Source organism: Pseudorasbora parva, chromosome 23, assembly GCF_024679245.1.
Source record: "Pseudorasbora parva isolate DD20220531a chromosome 23, ASM2467924v1, whole genome shotgun sequence".
Taxonomy (NCBI): Eukaryota; Metazoa; Chordata; class Actinopteri; order Cypriniformes; family Gobionidae; genus Pseudorasbora; species Pseudorasbora parva.
In genome coordinates this window covers 7,891,808-7,913,995 of record NC_090194.1, presented here as the reverse complement: position 1 = coordinate 7,913,995, position 22,188 = coordinate 7,891,808, and the positions used below count along the sequence as shown (strand labels likewise).

Sequence of the window (22,188 nt, the reverse complement as noted above, 5' to 3'; positions counted from 1 at the left end):
AACACCTTAGAGATGTTTCTCTCTTGGTTATTTCAACCACAGCTGCCAGAAATGCTATTTTTGCTAGGTTCTTGCAAAGTTAGCAGTCTTGATTCTGTTAGAAAAAGTTTCAGGATGTTTATACAATAAAAATATACCTGTGCAGTGGCGGTGTTTGTCCCATCTGTCACCTGTACTGTCATGTTGTATAGCGATTGTGTCTCTGCATCTAGAGGTCTGGCTATTACTATAGTCCCAATCCCTCTCTGAATATCAAAGGGACCATCATAGTTTCCTGTTATACCAAGAAATCAGTTAGCATGACCTGAAAAAATTAAAAGTGATAGAAAATACATTGCATGCATTTGACGAAGAGGTAAAGGTTTAGCAGAAAGGGATCAAGGTGAACATTCTACCAATCAAACTGTCATGCAGTTTTACTCTGCTGTGAGAAATACATTTTTTATGTTTCACAGCAATTCATCAAAGTTTCACACCATTCAAAACATCAACCGCTTTATGTTGGGATCATTCCCATCAGCCTCAGGTCTCTTATCTTCGACTCCCACAAACATCTGTGTCAGGTACGAGTCTCTTCCCGGCAGATTCTCAAATCATTAATTCAGGTCCATTCTGACGGATAAGGGCAAACTTTCTGAGCATCTTTAGTATTCATTGCATGCATCTGTTCCAATTCCACTCAATTTCCACTGCACTTAAATGAGATCAGAAGACCCAAAGTCTGGAAGGTATCTCAGCACTCAAAGTGTTTACAGGATTGAGCGCTTCACGTTTGTCCTGCGGCAAATGGAGTTTTTAAAGCGGGTATCTAAAAGTATCAGATAAACTAGCTGAACCTTCACGCTCAGGAAAATAACTACAAAATACTGACAGTTAGCCTACCACTGTCAGACGAACAGTTTCCACCACAGGAGCTCTGTGGGATATAAAACATCTCCCGTGACGTCCTTCCACCTTCTCAGAGACAGAGGCAGATGAATGGAAAGAAAAAGAAAACAGAAAATTGACATGGATGTCAAGAGCTCATATTAAAGGGTTAGTTCACCTAAAAAGGAAAAATCTGTGATGAATTACTCACCCCGTGTGTCGTTCCAAACCCATAAGACCTTCATTCGTCTTCGAAACACAAATTAAGATATTTCTGATGAAATCAGGGAAGTTTCTGAACCACCCATAGGCAGCAACGTCATTGCAACTTACAAAGGCCAGAAAGTGGTTCAACCATAATGTTATGCAGCAATGAGAATGCATTTTGTGCGCAAAAAAAACCCCCAAAACTTTTTTTTAAAGGGGTCATATAATGGTACATGCACTTTTACAAGCTGATTGTATGGAAATGTGTGTTGGCAGTGCCTGTACACAACCAACCTATAATGATAAAATCCATCAAGTGTTTTTTTTTATCTCTTTATACGTTTCCCCCCGTCTCTAATCAAGCCGTTCGACGTTACACGGCCAGACACCCCTCCTACGATCGTTGATTGACAAGCAGCGTTTCACCTCAGACCCGCCCTGAGCGAGCGCTGTCATCATCACAGTCCGCCATTGTTGATATGCTGGAGCAGAATGGCATCCAAGCGATGGTGGTGGTCTGTTCTTGGGTGTAATAATGAACACAACACTTATTTTGATGTTCCTAAATACGAGACACAGTAGCTGAGTTGTTTTCGCCAATGCTCTGCTTGCGTGAACTGCGAAGCATTTCTCACCAGACTGCTTTCTAACTGAGAGTCAGTATAAAGTAGGTTTTGCTAAGATCTGCTCCTGAATAACGACCTGCAACAGCTATTAGTGTTCCTGCTGCACCTCCAGAAGTGAGTGTAGTTTGAAACGCTTTACGATGAATGCAGCTAAAGTGGGCAAGTAAAATTACGGCATGCTTGATATGCATGACGTTCTCAATATAATTCATAACCCCACGTTTATAATGAACAACGAGTTATGGTTATCGTGTTATTACAAACTGTGTACGCTGGTGATAAAGTTAACGTGGATGTGGTAACACTACACTTAACACTAAGCTTAATTATGTAACGTTAGATGGTTTATAACGGTGTCTGTTACTGTCAAAAAAAATTAATCGTGTTGTTACAATACATTGATAATGTTACGCATCACTGACAAACCGACATTAACAGAAAAAAAGTTTTTTATTGGAATTAGATGTAACATCATTCTGTCAATGAACTAACATATACATCAGTAAACACATAGCATTCGTATCTCACTACGCTAACGTTACCCTGGCAGTACATAAAGATAGATCAGTGACATTACATTAACCAACCAGTCAGAAACGTCCTGTTTGAGTCTTAATTGTCAAATTTTGTTAGAGCTGTCATCTTGTCCCGGGTCCGACTCCGGTTCAAATTGATACGGTTGCACAGATGTGTCCTCAGAGACTCCCGTTGCCATTCTTTCGCCTCTACTGTTGTCAAGGGCAACAGCTCCAGGTGTGTTTCTCAAACCAGAACAGAGGGGTGAGGTGAGCAAAGCTCATTAGCATTAAAGGCACATGCACTGAAATGGCTGGGTGAAAACAGTTTTTTTTTTACAATACTAACGAGAATTTTTAATTAAAGTATATTACAAAGTTTTAATTTAGACACGAAAGAATCATATTAACTTGTACAAAAATGCCATTATATGACCCCTTTAAACGATTAATTCTCATGTGTTATTGACAAGGTAAACACAGTGCAGAGCTTCCAGTTTCTACGTCAGAACGCCATTGGCTGATGCCGTTCACGTGAGCACAACGACGCATACGTGTGATGCAGGAGCCGGCCAATAGGCAGGAGAGGCGGCGTTGATGTAGAACCAGGAAACTGCTTTTACTACATAAATAACGTAGGAGAATGACGCTGAAGAGATTGTTGAATAAAGTTATTTGGGGGTTTTTGCACACAAAAAGTATTCTCGTCGCTTCATAAGATTAAGATTGAAGTCCATTGCAGTCATATTGACTATGTTAATGATGTCTTTACTAACTCTTTAGGCCTTAAAATATGCAATGGCATTGCTCCCTAAGGCTGGTTAAGAAAGCTCTCGGATTTCATCAAAAATATCTTAATTCCTGTTCCGAAGATGAACAAAGGTCAAATGGGTCTGGAACGACATGAGGGCGAGTAATTAATGACAATTTTTTATTTTTGGGTGAACTATTCCTTTAAGGTAGGCAAATTCAAAAACTTTTTAAACGCTTATTCATTTGGGAGCTTTCCAACTAAATAACACAAGCAATGCCCCCACATGGAACAGCATCTGCAATGCTCAGCGAAATCCCATATACTGAGAGGGTTTAATCAAGATGACCCTCTTTGCATATTTTAGTTGACTAACTTCACCATCCATGCATCTTCTGTTGTCCAACTATGAGCAGAATATATAGGTGCAAATGATAAATATGTAGAAGAGCTGTGAGCAACAAGCAAATGGAGTAAATCATTGTCAGCATAGCTTACCACAGATGTCTACACCTTTAAATTACATTTACATTTATTCATTTATCCACACGGTTTTATCTGAAGCAACTGAGGAATGCTACAACACGTGTGATTCATCCTAAGCAGACAGTAACATCGGTAATATTACAGACATTAAAGTTTGCAACCTGACTTAATTTATGACTGGAACTGCAGCATTATTGATGCTCACCAATGATGTCAAACCATAAAGGAGTAGCTGTCTGCCAAACCGAGACCACTCCAACTGACTCATACACTTTGGTGTTTTCTGCCACTGTGAAGTTGTAAGCGGCTGCAGTAAATCGCAAGACTAGTGGCGAAGGCACAGGCTTCCGAATCCATTCAACATGCAAACGGGTGGTCGACCACTTCTGAGGGGTCCCATTGTCAATGGCTTTTATCTGAGGAGTGCATAAAAGTATGAAGTTAAAAAAAGGAACCTTTATGCTGCTATCAAAAAAATATGACGTACTTCAATATGTACTGAAATACCCATCCGTCTGGTACCTTACCGTGAGAATATCATATCCACCAGCCGTGACCATCTTCCTGGAAGACACCATGGCTGTCTTGGCATCGATAACGAACTTCCCATCATCATTTCCATCCACAATGCTGTATGTGAGATCTGCATTTGACCCTTCGTCTCGATCGTAGGCAATGACTCTGTAGACAGGGTCACCGCGTTTGTTGCGGTCCCGCTCTGGAAGGACGATGCGGTATACCGACTCTTTGAATTCAGGCGTATTGTCATTCTCATCCTGAACATGCACTATCACCCAGACAGTAGACTGCCTGAAGATCCCTCCTCCATCCATAACGGTAACCTAGATAAACACATATAAATACAATTATGATGAAAATGCATAGCTTGTGGAGATATTAAGGCCAATATCAAGGTCAAGGAGAGACATGAAGCCGACACTTAAGAACTCACCTCGTGGTATGCCTAATAGGGCTTGAACGGTTACACACACATACTTTTGTCAAAGTGACCATGTATTTGCAAGTGTAAACAGTCATTTATGTCTTAAATTAAAGAAAACACTCCAGTATAATGGATCATGCAGTCTGTCTTAAAGTGACAGCATCCAAATGTACCTGCTGTCATTATTAATGCTAAATAAGCAACCTGAATCTCTTTTGTAACTGTAATAAGAATACATTTATATTTACTTTACAGTAATTAAACACTATGAATTGTTTTGTATACATTTGATTACTTTTATACATTTTAATGAAGGTTAATAAAGGCCTTCTGAAGCAAAGCAAAGCATTTGCGTAAGAAAAATATCCATATTTAAAACTTTATAAAGTCAATTATCTAGCTTCCACCAGATCACCTTCCGTGTACAAATTACGGGAAAAGTGTAGTGCCTCTCACAGTCCAAAATGCTTACGCTAATTTTTTTCTGATCTGGCAGTAGCTAATTATTTTACTTTATAAATTATATTTACTTTAAAATGCATATTTTTCTTACACAAACGCATAGCTTTGCTTCAGAAGGCTTTTGTTAGCCCCCTGGAGCCGTGTGGAGCAGTTATATGATGGATGGATGGATGGATGGATGCACATGTATGGACTTTCATTCATGCCATTACAAAACGTGGAAGAGCCAGGACATGTTTAAGTTAACTCTGATTTTATTTAAAAATCTGGCAGAAGAACATCATATTCACCTAGGATGACTTGAGGGTGAGTAAATTATGGGCTAATTTTCATTATTTGGGTGAACATTAAATGTTATTGAAAATGGTGATAAGAGTTATGGAATTCCAATGGTATCAAAAATGTATATCGACCATATTTCAGAAAAATTACTCATATCATGATATAATATTTTGGCCATATCGGCCACCTATACACTGAGAGTAATGATACTGAAAATTAATTTGGCATCACAGGAGTAAATTACATTTTAAAATATATTTAAAAAAATGTAAAACACTTATTTTAAAATGTAATAATACTTCATCATTTTCATCAAATAATGCAGACTATATGCCCATTTCCCCTGTTTATTCCTTGTGCAGCATCTGCACAAGTACCTTTACATTTCATTTTTTCATTATCTTTGCACTAAACTTGGGGCCAGTACGTGACCACTTAGCAACTATCTAGAACACCATAGCAACCCCACAGCAATGTGCCAACAACCACTCAAACACCATAGCAACCTCACAGCAACTCTACATCTATTTGTTGTCTAGAGGCATAAAAAGGCTTAAAAAGCCTATACACAAAATAAAAAAACTGACTTTACTCAAAATCTATTTTAAAATAAATTAATAGAAAAATAGATCAACTCAGTCACATTCTTCAGAAAAGAACACAATGAGCCAACTGATCTCACTCTTCTACATGGTGCTACACTGGAGATTCCCAAAGCTGGATCAGAGACTGGTCTCAAAAAGAGGCCAGGGGCAAATTACACCACAGCAAACTCACAGCAGATCATGAAAGCCTCTATGGACTAAATCTTTAATGGGGACCGTCCGCAGTCATCGCGGACACACTGGAGACACTAATGCCTGGGCCTCTCTTTCAAAGCAGGCACCTTGAGGCGCTAGATATGAACTTTATCCGCAGAGTGAATTATTATTTAGTGAACACAGAAATCGATGGCCCTCATTCCTCTCTGTCCATGTAGAGCAGGGATCACGGGGAGCCACTCCCTGCCCATTGATCAGCGCTACTGTACTGCCCTCATTGACGGATCAGTAATTTAAGGGCTGCTCATCAGACTGTATGAAAATTTGCACATCTACACGTGTTTTGGTGTTAAATAAGAGTCCTTGGTAAATATGCGCAGGCTTTGTTCTTCCTGTTACTCATAATGCAGGTGTGGGCGAGTCTTTTGCTGTACTGCACCTTATTATAAGACAATAGAAATGAAAAGTCACATGGAAATATTGGTGTTTTTTGTGCAAAGCCATCTCTCACTCGATGCTACAACTCCTTCCCATTATATTCCAATGAATTCAATAGGTTACTGGTAGCACCTCTGTATTTTGTTCAGCAGAAAATGTGTTTTTAAAATAGATCAATAAATCAGTCATTGTGTGTATCCTATATGATAATCAATACAATACTTAATTTTAAAGAAAGAAAAAAGTCACCCCAAAATGAAAATTCTGTAATTTACTCACTCTCAAGTTGTTATAAACCTGTAGACATTTGTTGTTCTGCTGAATACAAAGGAAGATATTTGGAAGAATGTCTGTAACCAAACAGATCTCAGCCCTCATTTACTACAAAAGGAGAAATGTTGAAGAATGGACATGCTCCAATAGTTCATGACAAGCTCACAATAAAAATAAATGTTTAAAAAATGTGTGTGTGTGTGTGTATGTATGTATGTATGTATGTATGTATATATATATATATTAATATTAATATATATATATATATATATATATATATATATATATATATATATATATATATATATATATATATATATATATATATATATATATATATATATATATATATAGTAAAAGTGGTACGATGTGGGCTAGATTCTTATCACCATTTCATTGATAAAATTTCGCTCCATTGGAGCTCACAAACTCATTCACGCTCATGTCCAAATTCAAATGGTAAATCTTAAAATGTCTTTAAGAAAATACTCTCTTGTCAAATGACATTCTGCTTTAAGTGGCCATATTATGCTATTTTAAAGGCTCCTAATTTCATTTAGGAGGTCTCCTACAACAGGTTTAAATGTTGTAGGAACTCCGAGATTTAAGAAGCAGCCATCAGGAAAATGACGTTTGAGGGCAGGTCAAGTTGTTTGCATACGGACAACGTATGACAACGTATGGGCATTATGCAAATGTATTTTCAAGTGATGTAGAACTGTCACACAGTGAGATTGAAATGACAAACGAGACTCTTTTAGGCGGTTCAGAGTCGATTCTTTCTTTTGGGAGACAATAACTTTATTTATTGTGCACTTTCGACTTTGCAGAACGTTCACATTCACAAACAGCTGTTACACACTGCTTGAAAGGGAATATTCGTAAAACCATAGTAAGGGCACTTTAAAGAATGGGAGCATATTATACATTCTTTAAAATCACTCCCGGATTTTTTTGAAAAAAATAACAGCATGAATTCTGGAATGACTGTGTAAAGCAGTGTTCCTTTCAACTCAAAGTTGTAACATGCTTCTGTACTTTCAAAAAAGTAATAGAATGTCATTTAAAGTCAGAACTCCAACTTGAAACTCTCTGATTTTGCAGAGGCGTGAGTGTATGAAAGCACTGAAGACTGGAGCTGTGATGCAGAAAATTCAGCTTTTCCATCACAGGAATAAATTGTTATTAAAAATGTTTTAAGATACATTAAAATGCCAATACCTAGTATATCCCAGATCTAAATTTCTATAGAATGCAGCATTAATATTTTATTTATTATTCTTTTAAGGGATGGTTCACCAAAAAATGTTAACTACCCCATGATTTACTCACCCTCAAGCCATCCTAGGTGTAATGACATTCTTCTTTCAGACAAATAAAAGTTGAGTTATATTAAAACTGCCCTAACTAATCCAAGCTTTATAATGGCAGTGAATGGCAGCCAAAATTTGAAGACCAAAAAAGTAAAATGAAATTCTGGAAATGTGTTGCAGTGGCAGATACCAAAGACCAGTTGTCTTCGTTTTTTTTTTTTTTTTTTTTTTTCAGGAGAGCTACACTGGTAGGACAAAAATCAATAGGAAAGCCACTTTTAGTAAAGTGTAAAAAGTTACATCCAATAGCATCTGCTTATCAATCTGTCATCCCTGAATATGCAATATGCAATGCAATAAATACAAGATATATAGTGGGTATGCATGCATAATATATTTGCATTGTAAACTTTCTCTTAATGCTGTCAATCGATTAAAAATAATTAGATCAAGCACACATTTGTCTGTGATTAATCACAATTAAAAACAAGTGTTTATATGTTTTTAATATATTTTATGATGCAATCATTTTACAGTAAATAACCAAATTAATGTACAAAAAACTAAGATTTTTATAAAATTGAATGAAGGCCAGTATCAAAAAACAGATCTCTATGAAATATTTCCCCAACAATTTTAAATATTGATTATAGCCATTCAACATTACAGTGTAACTTAAAGCTTTTTTTAAAAAATTTAGGCTTTAAACTTCAACTTAAAAGAATCCTCCCATAAACCCATGTCATATTTACCTGTCTTTCCTGTCTGACAGGTAGAAAATAGGCTACAGAAATTTAAGTTATCAAACAGTCTGCAGTACATAAATTATTAATTAAATATAAATGAATCCTTGAAGCTACAAAAGTTCTTTAAGTAAGAGCGGTGAGTGATTAACATATGGCTGCTGTCGCTTTAAGATCTGCCGCTGCAGAACTAATGCGCTGTCCACGCACCCTTTTTTCCTCACAACTCTAAGTTCATTTAAGACGTTTTTTTGATATGTGAACACTCGACAAAACGGACATTTTGCCATAATTCTTTCTGTGTGTTATTATAGTTTTTTCAAGCACGAAAGACAACTGGATTCTGGCACGCTGTCTTCTCATGATGCTGGCATGTAACCCACAAATCCTAGTTGACAATGCATATCATGCACGTGAAAAGTTATCTTGGCGTATAAATCGCATGATAAATACAATTCATGTTACAGATACGGATTTCATGAGAACGTGTTCAGAGTTAAGAGCAGGAAAGACAACTGGCAATTCCGCAGTGAGTCATGGACGTAAGGGCAGAGCTAGTTTAAATTTTCTAGTCTACATTTCCAACTTTTTTGTAATGCTGCCGTTTTGGGGTATTTAAAAATACATTTTAAAAATATACATTATTTGTAATAGAGCAAGCACTGAGTTTTTAATGGGTTATGTTATAGCCTTGCTTGTTTTTATTACATATATGTATTGACTGCACGATTATTTCACCGTATTATTTACTGCCGTGCTAGCTGCAAATGAAGCTGGACGAGCCACGAAACGACACTGCCATAGACAGTAAAAGACACGCAGCAAGAAGTGGTTCACACTTGCGCTTTGGTAAGCAGTGTTCTGATTTGCTTAGCTCCTATTTACTGTTTGGTGAAGGTAATCCAGAATTACTGTCTTAAAAAAAAAACTCGTCGGATCTGCACGATTCACACAAATCACCCAAAAGGCCGTGAAAAAAGCAGGAGGCGTCGAAAAGCGCGCTGTTTGCATCCCTGTAAATATGGATATTCTTCTTACAAAAAAAATATTGATTAGGTTCAGAATGCCTTTATTAATCCTGCAGAGACATGTGGATAACTCTAATAATGGATGGATGCACTTTTTTTGGCTTTAAATTTTTGGCTGCATTCGCTTCCATTATAATGCTTGGAAGAGCCAGGACATTATTTAGTATAACTCTGATTGTGTTTGTCTGAAAGAAGAATGTCATATACACCTAGGATGGCTTGAGGGTGAGTAAATAATCAAGGGCTTATTTTAATTTTTAGGTGAACTATCCCTTTAAGGTACAATCAGATGGGTAACGTATACAGTACCTCTAGGAAGTGCTCTGCTTGTTGCTCTCTATCCAGTTTCCTTGAAGTTGTGGTGATGAGTCCTGAAAAACATTATTTTTATTTTTTTAAATGACCAAATTGAATATGCAATAAACTTCCATGACACCTGTGCAATGTAAGTGCTGCAACGATCAGTGAGGAGAGCCGCTCCACTCGACAATGATTAATAACATGTCAGCAAGGGTGCATAAATTTACACAACATTGTTTGTTTATTTCAGAAGGGGAAAAAAATAGCAGCTCAAGACACAAGGGCCTAACGTAAACCCACAGATGGCATCTAGTGAATGCATTATTTTCCAAACCCTGATGGCAGTAACCAGGCTTTAAAAACACTTCAGTGCTGCCGGAGCAGCAGAGATTGAGAACAGGAAGACAGAATATGAATGCTTCCTTAAGGCACACGACATCTGGAGTCTGAAGGTAAATAACTCTAAGCGGATCTATGGGTTTGACAACAATTCCTGCTGTGAACATATCGACAAGCTGCAGAAAAGACGGCTTAAATAAATAGTGGGGACATTTTTTTACCCACCCTTAAGTATTATAAAGCCAGTATTAATTCCCTTCTTCCGTGGATTTAAAAAAAAAAAGTGAAATTCTGAAGAATTACCTCAAATTTCAGTCAGTTTCTCATCCAGAGCTTGCACATCAGTTGTATGGGTAACTTTTATAACATTTTTTTAGTGCTTTTTCATCCTATTTTTTAAGCTTAAGAGAGTTATTCCCCATTTTCTGTGAAATTCTCATTTTTAGTTCCACTTAAAGTCATATGAAAGATTCTCTTATATACACCATGCACAGACGTATTGCAAATTTCAGCCTTTTAAAAGGACACCGTGACCATTTTAGCTCAAGTCCCTGTTATTTACCTGAAATAAATCGGTGTACGTGATTCCAGAGCCAATGATGCTCTGTGAAATATAACCATGACAACAAAGAACTCCTGATGGCACAGGTTGAGTCGCACTGCTGGAATCCACAGTATTCCCTAATGTGTGTTATCCAGAGAGACTCAATTAGAGAAATTAGAGAAGCTATGAACTCGCAGAGCTGATGAGGAACACAGCGGCTGCGAGGAAAGTGTAGGAAACTGATTTTTACTCGTAAGCCATCCATTTAAATATACCGTAAAGACATTCTTGGGAGAGCATTTGTAACTAAAAGAAATTGCAAAAGATATGCCTCTATTAGAGGCAAGCACTCTAAACTAATAATCAAACATACACTCTCTATTTTCAGGGTGCAGTAATTGGTTGCTGGCTTAGTCACAGCACATTTGTTTTTATAAAAGAGCTCACAATGCAATTTATCTGAACACTTAGGCGGAGTTCAACAGGCAATCACAAAAAGAGAGCTAGATAAGTGGGGAGCAATTACAACGGCTTTTCCCAGCAGTGGCTGAAGCTAAAGTAGGATCTATGACTGTAGTCCAGGGCCAAACTATAAAGCGTTCAAGGTTTGATACCTTTGGGTTGATTCAGCCATAATTTCATTCCCTTCCGGTTTTTGTTTTTCATATATTTCATCCTTGAACACTCATACTGGCCCAAAGGCTTTCAAATAGAGTGTATGTCACGGAGAAATACAGCATTACTTCTCTCCTCTCCACATATCAATGCATGCAACGCACCCGCTCACATCTCATTATATATATTGAGTTAGATTTATTGAGCTTAAACCTCTGTATTCCAGTGTAAATATGTGCTGCCACATGCCGCCTTGGAGGGATTTGCCGATAGTAGAACGAAAAGCTTTCCTGCTGGCACCAAACCTTGTTTAATTAATTCACTGACTACTGCTGCATACATAAGCTCCCATGACTCACTTCTTAAATGACAAGGAAAGCAGCACCCCGGTGTAATCAGCAGTGCAGCATGCACCCAGCATGCCATGGGATCAGAACTCTGCATGTGTGTTAACTCTTCACACTAGAATGTCCTGACACTGAAGCAGATTACAGCCTGTGCTGCTCAGTTTGTTTAGTAGTACTTGTGAAAGGATCTGTGAAAGCAATAGGAGGTTGGACTGGGAGACACCGCACTGAAATTTCAAAGGAAAATGTGATTTTTCGACAAAGATTATTTTCTTGCAAATGCAAAAGGAAATATATGACTTTATATATGTTATATTATATATTACACACCGATCAGGCATAACATTCATGCATCCTGGTGCCATGTGTTCCCCAGGTAAGCGAAGCACACACACACGGCCATCCACGTGATCTAACGTGACTCATCAGACCAGGCCACCTTCTACCATTGCTCAGTGGTCCAGTTCTGATGCTCACGTGCCCACTGTTGCCGCTTTCGGCGGTGGATAGGGGTCAGCATGAGCACTCTGTCTGGTCCGTGGCTATGTAGCTCCATACACAACAAACTGATGCACTGTGTATCTGACACCTTTCAGAACCAGCATTAACTTCTTGAGCAGTTTGAACTACAGTAGCTCGTCTGTTTGATCAGACCACCCAATCTAGCCTTTGCTCCCCATGTGCATCAATGAGCCTTGGCCGCCCATGACTCTGTCACCAGCTTACCACGGTTCCTTTCTTTTGATATATCTGTCTAGCCATCACAATTTGGCCCATGTCAAACTTGCCCATTTTTCCTGCTTCTAACACATCAACTTTAAGGAAAAAATGTTCACTTGATGCCTAATATATCCCACCCACTAACAGGTGCAGTGATGAAGAGATAATCAGTGTTATTCACTTCACTTGTCAGTGGTCATATTGTTATACCTGATCGTTGTTTTTTTGTATATACATACACATAATTTACATACATTTATGTGGTATAATCGTACATATCTTTTTTTCTGTAATGTAAATTCCATAAAATGTAATTTGCATACATTTATGCAGTATAATTGTCTAGATCACCTGCTAATTACTAAATATACTCATTGTGTGATTACTTCAAATACATAAAAATATGATAATGAATATAAGTCTATAATATTATAAATTAGAATCCTTAATTTCGAAGAAAAAAATATTTATCGATTAAATGCGATTAATGTGCCTGCTTTAGATATATTTAATTCAATAAAATTAAGTCAATATGGAGCCCCAGTTATGTAATGAAAAATACCATAGTTTATTTTTTTCTTTTCTTACCGGTGTTGGAATCTATGGAAAAGAAGTTCTGAGGATTTCCGGCAGTAATACGATACGTGAGGCGGCTATCTGAGGCAGTGACGTCAGGGTCCTGGGCTTGGATACGGACAACAGGCACATCTTTGGGAGAGTTCTCCATGACGTACGGGTTGTAGATGGGTTCAGAGGTCAAAGGTGCATTATCATTCACATCCTCCACCTGGATAAACACCTCAATAGTGGCAGAGAGCGGCACCACACCTCGGTCTGTCGCATATACCGTTAGCCAGTAGGAATCCTGAGTCTCGCAATCTAGGGTACCAGTAGTGTAAATCATTCCTGTAAGAAAAGAGGAAAAACATATTTAATATCGATCAACTTTTTGATGAATTTACCAAGAACTACACACAGTTTGAGAGCTTTTATGACAAATTATTTTTATGACACATAAACTGCTATCAGTACTCTATCCTGAGTGAGCTGGGAACATTCACTTATTTTTAAAGCTATCCATAACTTGGTCTGTGATTCAACTACAAATCAAAAGCATCCGACCCTACCATGACTCAAACTTTGGTGTCAAACTTTATTAAACTGTAATGTGCCTAACATTTTGAGGAGATTAGAGTCAGGCTAAAAGATTAATGTTTTAGACGCACTCCCGAAACCAAAGTCAGTTCAGCAGAGTGTTTCAATACCAGAGCTGGTGTGGTCTGCGTAAAAGTGTAATTTCTCTTCAGTTTTTCTCTGGGGAAATTTGCTCAACTGTCAACGATACCTGGGACCAACCAAAAGCAATTCAGAGAAAATGCCTTTTTTGAGGGGGCAGAGCTTCATTCTCTTACTACAGTCCAATACCTACATCTAAATTGTGAAAACATTAGACCCATATAAAAGGTATCTGCAAAAATATTCAATTTGGCAATGAGCTACACGGAAAGCATTGGTATCGGGGTCACCTGGGATAGTTACCACAAAGGTACCAGTAACTACGGTATAGTCTTTCTCCATGTTGTGTGAATGCAGTTCCTTTAATTTAATTTCCTATTGATTAAAAATGTAAATTACATAAATTTATGCATAATATTATATAAAGGCTGTCAAATAAATGTGTTAATTTAGTGATTTATTCTAAAAAAATAAATGTGCTAAATAAATCAGATTAATTAATAAAGGTCTATAATTAAATGCCTCTCTTCCATCTTAAAATTATACTGAGTCTACTAGAAAATATTGATATACACTCACCTTAAGGATTATTAGGAACACCTGTTCAATTTCTCATTAATGCAATTATCTAATCCACCAATCATATGGCAAATGCTTCAATGCATTTAGGGGTGTGGTCCTGGACAAGACAATATCCTGAACAAAACTGAATGTCAGAATGGGAAAGAAAGGTGATTTAAGCAATTTTGAGCGTGGCATGGTTGTTGGTGCCAGACAGGCCGGTCTGAGTATTTCACAATCTGCTCAGTTACTGGGATTTTCACGCACAACCATTTCTAGGGTTTACAAAGAATGGTGTGAAAAGGGAAAACCACCCAGTATGCGGCAGTCCTGTGGGCGAAAATGCCATGTTGATGCTAGAGGTCAGAGGAGAATGGGCCGACTGATTCAACCTGATAGAAAAGCAACTTTGACTGAAATAACCACTCATTACAACCAAGGTATGCAGCAAAGCATTTGTGAAGCCACAACATGCACAACCTTGAGGCAGATGGGCTACAACAGCAAAAGACCCCACCGGGTACCACTCATCTCTACTACAAATAGGAAAAAGAGGCTACAATTTGCACAAGATCACCAAAATTGGACAGTTGAAGACTGGAAAATGTTGCCTGGTCTAATGAGTCTCGATTTCTGTTGACACATTCAGATGCTAGAGTCAGAATTTGGCGTAAACAGAACGAGAACATGGATCCATCATGCCTTGTTACCACTGTGCAGGCTAGAGGTGGTGGTGCATGGGCGTAGATTACGCGGGGGACGCGGGGGACGTGTCCCCCTCACTTTTAATAAAATGTATTTTCGTCCCCCGCACTTTTACTGGGTCTCACCGATCCTAGTCGACCCGCTCCGAGCAGGATTCGAACCGGTGTTACCCTGTGCGTGGGCGGACAAGTTAACAGGGACGCTAACGACAGCCTTCTCTAAACTCGGTTGATAGCGCGCTTCTTGAGGTCAGGGGCAAGTGTATTGTATTTACATAGAAACCAATGTGAATACATCAAGATTTAAATTCAGAGACAAAAAATTATCTATGCATTACCTGTAATTTTTTCCGAATCTTAATATGAGGAGGGCGCTCTCACAGAAAGTCCAAAAGTGGATTTGTAATACCCTGTCAAGCTGGAGCTGCAGCTGAAGGAAAACAATCGTTATGAGTGATGAAACGTGACGACGACAATCAGACGAGTGCGACAATATATGCTATATGTGTGTTTTTTAAGTCATCTCAATGTAGGCTATTTATTGACAATAAAGTATCATATGAATAATGCAGCTTTTTTAATGTTTAGTATTCTGCTCACCACGGCTGCATTTATGTAATCGAAAATAGTGAAAACAGTAATATTTTGAACAAATTACTAATTAAACCCGCTTTTTTTCCCTATGTGAATATATAGTAATTTATTCCTGTGATCAAAGCTGAATTTATCATCATTACTCCAGTCCTCAGTGTCACATGATCCTTCACTAATCATTCTCAGATGAGGATTTCATAATCATGAAACATTTATGATTATTATCTGTGTTGAAAACAGTTCCCAAAATGTTGTGGAAACCACGATAGCCTACATGTTATTTTTCAGGATTCTTTAATGAATAGAAAGTTCAATGGACAGCATTTATTTGCATTTATTAAATAAATTATCTAATTTGTAATATTAAAAATATCACTTGTGATCAATTTAATGCATGTCTGATCAATAAAAGTATTAATTTCTCTCTTTTTTAATTTTAAGCATCACCATGGGCAGCACAACTGATAATAATCCTAAATGTGTGTTGATCATCAGATCCTCATATGGGAATGATTAGTGAAGGATCACTGAAGACTGGAGTAATGATGATAAATTCAGCTTTGATCACAGGAATAAATTACATTTTACTATATATTCACATAGAGAACAGATGAGTTACATCAGAATATATATATATTTTTTAACATTGCATAAAATCTAGGGAGTCTTAATGCACAAGTGTTTGTAGTATATAAACCAATCATAAAATTGGCACACAAAAAAGGAGAATAGGAGAATAATATTATAGATATTAATTATTGGTTATTGTTCAGCAGTGTATTTGATATCTTGCCCAATTAATCATTAACATCAAGAGATGCGATAAATTATATTGGTCCAAAAAAAAAAAAAAATGGTATTACGACATTTCTGTCCCCCTCACTTCTGAAAAGATGGCTACGCCCCTGTGGTGGTGTAATGGTGTGGGGGATGTTTTCTTGGCACACTTTAGGACCCTTAGTGCTAATTGGGCATACCGAAGCATTGTTTCTGACCATGTCCATCCCTTTATGACCACCATGTACCCATCCTCTGATGGCTACTTCCAGCAGGATAATGCACCATGTCACAAAGCTTGAATCATTTCAAATTGGTTTCTTGAACATGACAATGAGATCACTGTACTAAAATGGCCCCCACAGTCAACAGGTCTCAACCCAATAGAGCATCTTTGGGATGTGGTGGAATGGGAGCTTCGTGCCCTGGATGTGCATCCCACAAATCTCCATCAACTGCAAGATGCTATCCTATCAATATGGGCCAACATTTCTAAAGAATGCTTTCAGCACCTTGTTGAATCAATGCCATGTAGAATTAAGGCAATTCTGAAGACAAAAGGGGTCAAACACAGTATTAGTGTGGTGCTCCTAATAATCCTTTAGGTGAGTGTATACAACACTGTGTTAAACAGTCTGTTTACACTTTAGGTGTAGTACAGTTACACTTCTTTTTAGGGAACATGCTTGCTGAGCGGACAGATTTTAAGCTGGTGATGTCCAATCCAAACTGACATCTTGGACATACCACTAACTTTAGATGGGCTGGGAATTCCACCGCAGGGTACAAATGGCTCCACTCAGAGACCTTCAGTATGACCTTCAGGCCTTCAGCATAGCACATCTAATCATTCCTGACCAAAATGCTGGCTCTGCCATTCTATGATTAGGAGCACTTCGACATTGCATCACGAGCACATGCAAATACGATCACTGATAGGAAGAGGCTTCACTGACAGAATGACCCATTTTGTAGCTGTGCAAAGCAATGCGTCGATTGGTCAACCATGGCACAGAACAAAACCACTCAGGCGTGAAGTGATTCAGCCGAGGGGATTCCGACTCTCACAGCCACTGGAGCTGAAAAAAAGAGGAGTACTCAATACAGCAAGCTGGTCCCTGATACTTACTAAAACCTTAAAAGCATTTAAAAGTAGGACACCCAAGGGGACAAAGACACAAAGGATACAGGGACATCTGAAGCTGACTGAAGGGTTCCTCAGTGAACTAACACAGTGTGACAGGTCAATTTGCCTAAAGGAAATCTGCTATATCCACAATACACACCTTCAAAGAAAACAAAAACAGTTCATCTTTAACTTTTTTAATCAACATTAACAGACAAACATCATCTTAAAAAGTACGCTGGACTAATAATGTTATACAATTTGCATATGTGTGCACAGAAAAAGAAGAAAAAAATGAGAAGGATTCACAACAGAATAAACTTACCCACTTTCTAGATGCATTCTAATTGCTGATTGCATATAATTATAAAGAAGCACATGCCCACATCTGGTAATAATAATAATAAAAATTCATTTATATAGCGCTTTTCTAGACACCCAAAGCGCTTTACATATAGAAGGGGGGAATCTCCTAAACCACCACCAATGTGCAGCATCCACCTGGATGATGCGACAGCAGCCATTTTGCGCCAGAACGCCCACCACACACCAGCTGATTGGTGGAGAGGAGACAGAGTGATTAAGCCAATCAGGATATGGGGATTATTAGGAGGCCATGATGGACAGGGGCCAATGGGCAAATTTGGCCAGGATGCCGGGGTAACACCCCTACTCTTTATCGAAGGAAATCCTGGGATTGTTAACGACCACAGAGAGTCGGGACCACGGTTTAACGTCTCATCCGAAGGACGGGTAATGTGGTAATGCATAAAACATTCCCAAATTATGGCCATATAAGGTTTTTTTTTGCACAACCTCACCTTTTCTGAGAGCATGTGTAAGATCTTTGAATAACTGAAATGTGTGCCTTTCTTAAAACCATTAAGAGCACCTATTATGCCCTTTTTACAAGATGTAAAATAATTCTCTGATGTCCCCATGCAGAGAGTATATGTGAAGTTTCAGCTCAAAATACCCCACAGATTATTTTTTATAGCATGTTGAAATGATCACTTTTTGGGGGTGAGCAAAATGAAATGCAAATGAGCTGGTTTCTCCGGCCCCCTTTCAAGATGAGGGCGGAGCTTCAAGAGCTCATGTCTGGTGTCAGGAGAATCTCATCTCGCGGAATGATAATAAGTCAGACAGTCATGCCTACAGAGCCAGAGAATAAGTGCTATATGGAGATTGAACCGGTATAGTTTAATTACGGTTATAAGTTCTGTTTTTATCTTCCTTTGATTCACTATTAGCACAAGCATGTTGCAGCGGACACATCTGAATGATAGGCAAAAACTTTACTGATGAGTTTTATGGAGTTTATTGTACTTCATACAAAAGATAAAGCGTCCGTTTTACTCCACAAAAATCAATGTAAGAGCTGAATAAAACATAGTACTAGAAGTGCGCATTAAAGTCTTGTCCATAAATCTCTCCCTTGCATTATCATCAGTACACACTGTGAATTGCACAAAAACACATACAACTAACTCATTACAACAAACAGCAAACAAATATACAGACCTTTTCAGGGGGGGGGCTTAAACTAGTCAACTTAATATCTGTAAAACAACTCTAAAAAACTGTAATAAAGTGCCAGCTCTTCCTTTCATTACTGCCGTGACCAGTATGCTCTGGATTCTATGAGCTGAATCATGAACAGTTGGTACAGATCCATCCGGAGTAACAACTTTTTAGCAAAGCCTGCCTTGCATTGCCCCTCTTTCACAAAGCAGTCTAAAGTGAAATTATTTGCACAGACATGATCCTAAACCTGCTCCGGTTCAGCACTGGGTGGATTTTTATCATTATAGGGTGGATGTACACACACTACCAGCACACATTTATGTTCAAACACTATGTAAAAGTGAATTTTACGTAATAGGTGCCCTTTGTTTGTTTAACTTTAAAAAGTAAACAGACTGGTTGCCTTAAAATTTTGAGTTCATTGAAACTAAACATTTGAATTAAAGGTGCACTATGTAGTATTTTTGCAGTAAAATATCCAAAAACCACCGGGCCAGTGTTATATAGTTTGTTCAGTTACGTTCTTACAATATCCCAAATGTTTCCAAGTATTTATAAATCGTGAGAAAATTGCTATTTTAACTAAGGAACCGGGACGTCTGAGGGAGTCGCCTGTCAACTGTCATATCTGCATTACCATCGGTTTTGTTTTATTCTGCAGAAGCGCTTTACTCTTAGCAGTGTGAACAAGTATCACAGCAGCCACTGAGCAAACACACACACAGAGTAACGTCATAATTTTAAATACACTTAAATGTATCGAATATGATAAACAAAGCTGTGTTACCTTGACCGGAAAAGCTGGAAATAGCGCCGATAACCGTGTCCCGTCATAATAAAAGTCCCACTGCTTGCGAGCCGTGTGTTCCGTAACAATCGCTCCAGCTGCCTTGCTCAGCTCCACAACACTCAGCCCAGCTCTGCTTCACACTACAATAACGTTAATAACCACATCCATGAACATGATTTCTGCCCAAGTCCTATCCTGATTCTTTTCCACCGGCTGTGAGGTGAAGACCACGTCCCAAGATTCTAAGCTCAAACTTGGCGTCATCAAACTACGCCTTTGTTTTGAATAGGCAACCCTCTAATGGACGAAAAAGTTACATAGTGTAGTTTTAGAGCCACACTATGTAATTTTTCACCAATAGATGTCGCTTATTTAAAACAAAGGCACCTTGATTTCGGAGCATTTATTTTGACGAGACGAGTGTTTGCGCTTCAGACGAGCGCTTCCGCTTCTTCCACTTATGTGTATGTGAGGTAATGCAGCGCTGTTTTATCATATTACATACATTAGACTATGTTGAGCTATATAACAATGATTAACGTCTGTCAATGTATCCAAACAGTTGCTCATCTGTAATAAAAGACATAATATATTAGTGCCTTTGGTGTTTTCATGGTTTCTACAAATTCTACGGAAATCGAGGGTATGTCGTCATTGATAGGCGAAGCACAGACACGGCCCGTGTCCTGGTTAAAATTGCTTATTTGTCTGGATATAAACATTCTTGGAAACATTTAGGATAATGGAAGTACACAAGTCATCAAAATATATAACATTGTTTTAGTGGTTGTTGGATATTTCATTCCAAAAATCATATATAGTGCACCTTTAATACAAAGATATTGGTTTAATCAACAGAAACTTAAAATATTATTTATTCTAAACAACATTAGTGAATCTAAGTTGATTTGACAGAAGAAAAACTTAAATCATGATCATGAAACAATCATGAAACATTTTCATGCAGATTTTACACAAGGGCTGTAGTAAATTATGCCCATTGCTCATTTTAGTAAAAGCATTTATCAAATAAGTAATAGCGGTATTTTAGTAATTGCTACTTAATTCTACCAAATATTATGTCTGGCGTCCCATATATTGTAATAATTTACATCTAAAACTTATTTAAATGAACCTTATTCGCCCTTCAGTCATACCATGCCTATTTAAAACTTTACAAAATAAATTATTACAAATTTAGGGCATACGTAATGCATGTAAGGTTGCAGCCTGTTACCAAACTGAAAGACCCGTTTATGACCTGTTTTAAGCAATTTGAGCTAGTGTTTCACCACCAGAGAGAAAAATGAAAAGTGTACCAACTCATCTTTATATTTCTAGCTAAAGTGAATTTGATGGAGGGAGAAAAGGTTCACTAATGAGCCGTTTCTGCTTTTAAGCATGCTAGATTTGTTATACTGCAATAGGAGTAAATTGGGACGCAATTCAGCCTGAAATTCAGCCAAATGTACTCTTATTACACCCACGTCTTGCAACTCAGGGAATATAGGAAACATATAGCTTGCCCTAACATAGCTAGAGTTTACCAGGAGTAAACAATCTTTGAAATTTGCAAAGATGTTAAAAATGTATGTCAAGTTTTCTTTTTAGTATGCACAAAACCCTTGACATGAGAGAACTATTTAATCTTGGTGTGGAAAGTTCATTGATATATCATTACAGATTCCACATATTTAAAAACCTTTCTACCAAACTGCTGTAAAATTTGTCACACAAGCAAACAAATGTTGATACTCGGAATACAGCGCTCTGCTTCTATACATTCATACACTGATAAAAAACATCAGTCAAGTCAGAAATATGACAGCTGGCATAAAATATATATATATATATATATATATGTGACACAAAGTTTCAGTGCTGTCTGAAACAGGACTCTACAGACTCTACAGACATGTTTTCCACAGTTTTGATTCAAAGAATCCAGCTTTGAAGCAGAGGATGTTTTGATGGATTCCCACAGGTTCTGATGCTGAGGATCAGAAATTCTTCCAAACACGAGGCCTGTCCCAGTTCAAATTAAAGAGGTACAGATTTACACTAAGTGCCTGATTTTGTAAAGCATTTGAACATGAGATGCTAATTTGCAGTTGCAAAAGCGACTAGAGCAATGCAAATGATTTGACACGGTGCAATTGGCTTTCAGCTGATTGTGAATCTCAAACCACTGATCACGTCATTGAAACAGCACTAAATCCGTCTGTTTCTTTTGCTTTACAAGCCATTGCTTTTAGGATTTAACATTATTCATGAACGTCAACCAACAGGTGTGTATTATAAACATCAACGACT

The 22,188-nt window shown here is 37.9% G+C and overlaps 1 protein-coding gene across 8 annotated transcripts in view; it reads right to left on the bottom strand.

Annotated features, from left to right (window-relative positions):
• The window catches only part of LOC137062904 (protocadherin Fat 3), a 71,982-nt gene that overhangs the window by 43,851 nt on the left and 5,943 nt on the right, over window positions 1-22,188 (bottom strand). For 6 of the 8 annotated variants that reach the window (XR_010901307.1, XM_067433844.1, XM_067433845.1 and 3 more), the window contains exons 3-8: window positions 13,149-13,466; window positions 10,005-10,066; window positions 3,980-4,294; window positions 3,658-3,868; window positions 883-954; window positions 138-274 (exon numbers count right to left, since the gene is read on the bottom strand). Coding sequence is in view for 7 of the 8 variants with exons in the window: in XM_067433844.1 (XP_067289945.1) it covers window positions 138-274; window positions 883-954; window positions 3,658-3,868; window positions 3,980-4,294; window positions 10,005-10,066; window positions 13,149-13,466 (1,115 nt within the window). In the remaining variant the exon portion in view is untranslated. Of the gene's footprint in view, window positions 1-137; window positions 275-882; window positions 955-2,164; window positions 2,462-3,657; window positions 3,869-3,979; window positions 4,295-10,004; window positions 10,067-13,148; window positions 13,467-22,188 lie in introns of those variants that run through there. The other 2 variants (XM_067433846.1, XM_067433850.1) reach the window with 2 other exon arrangements.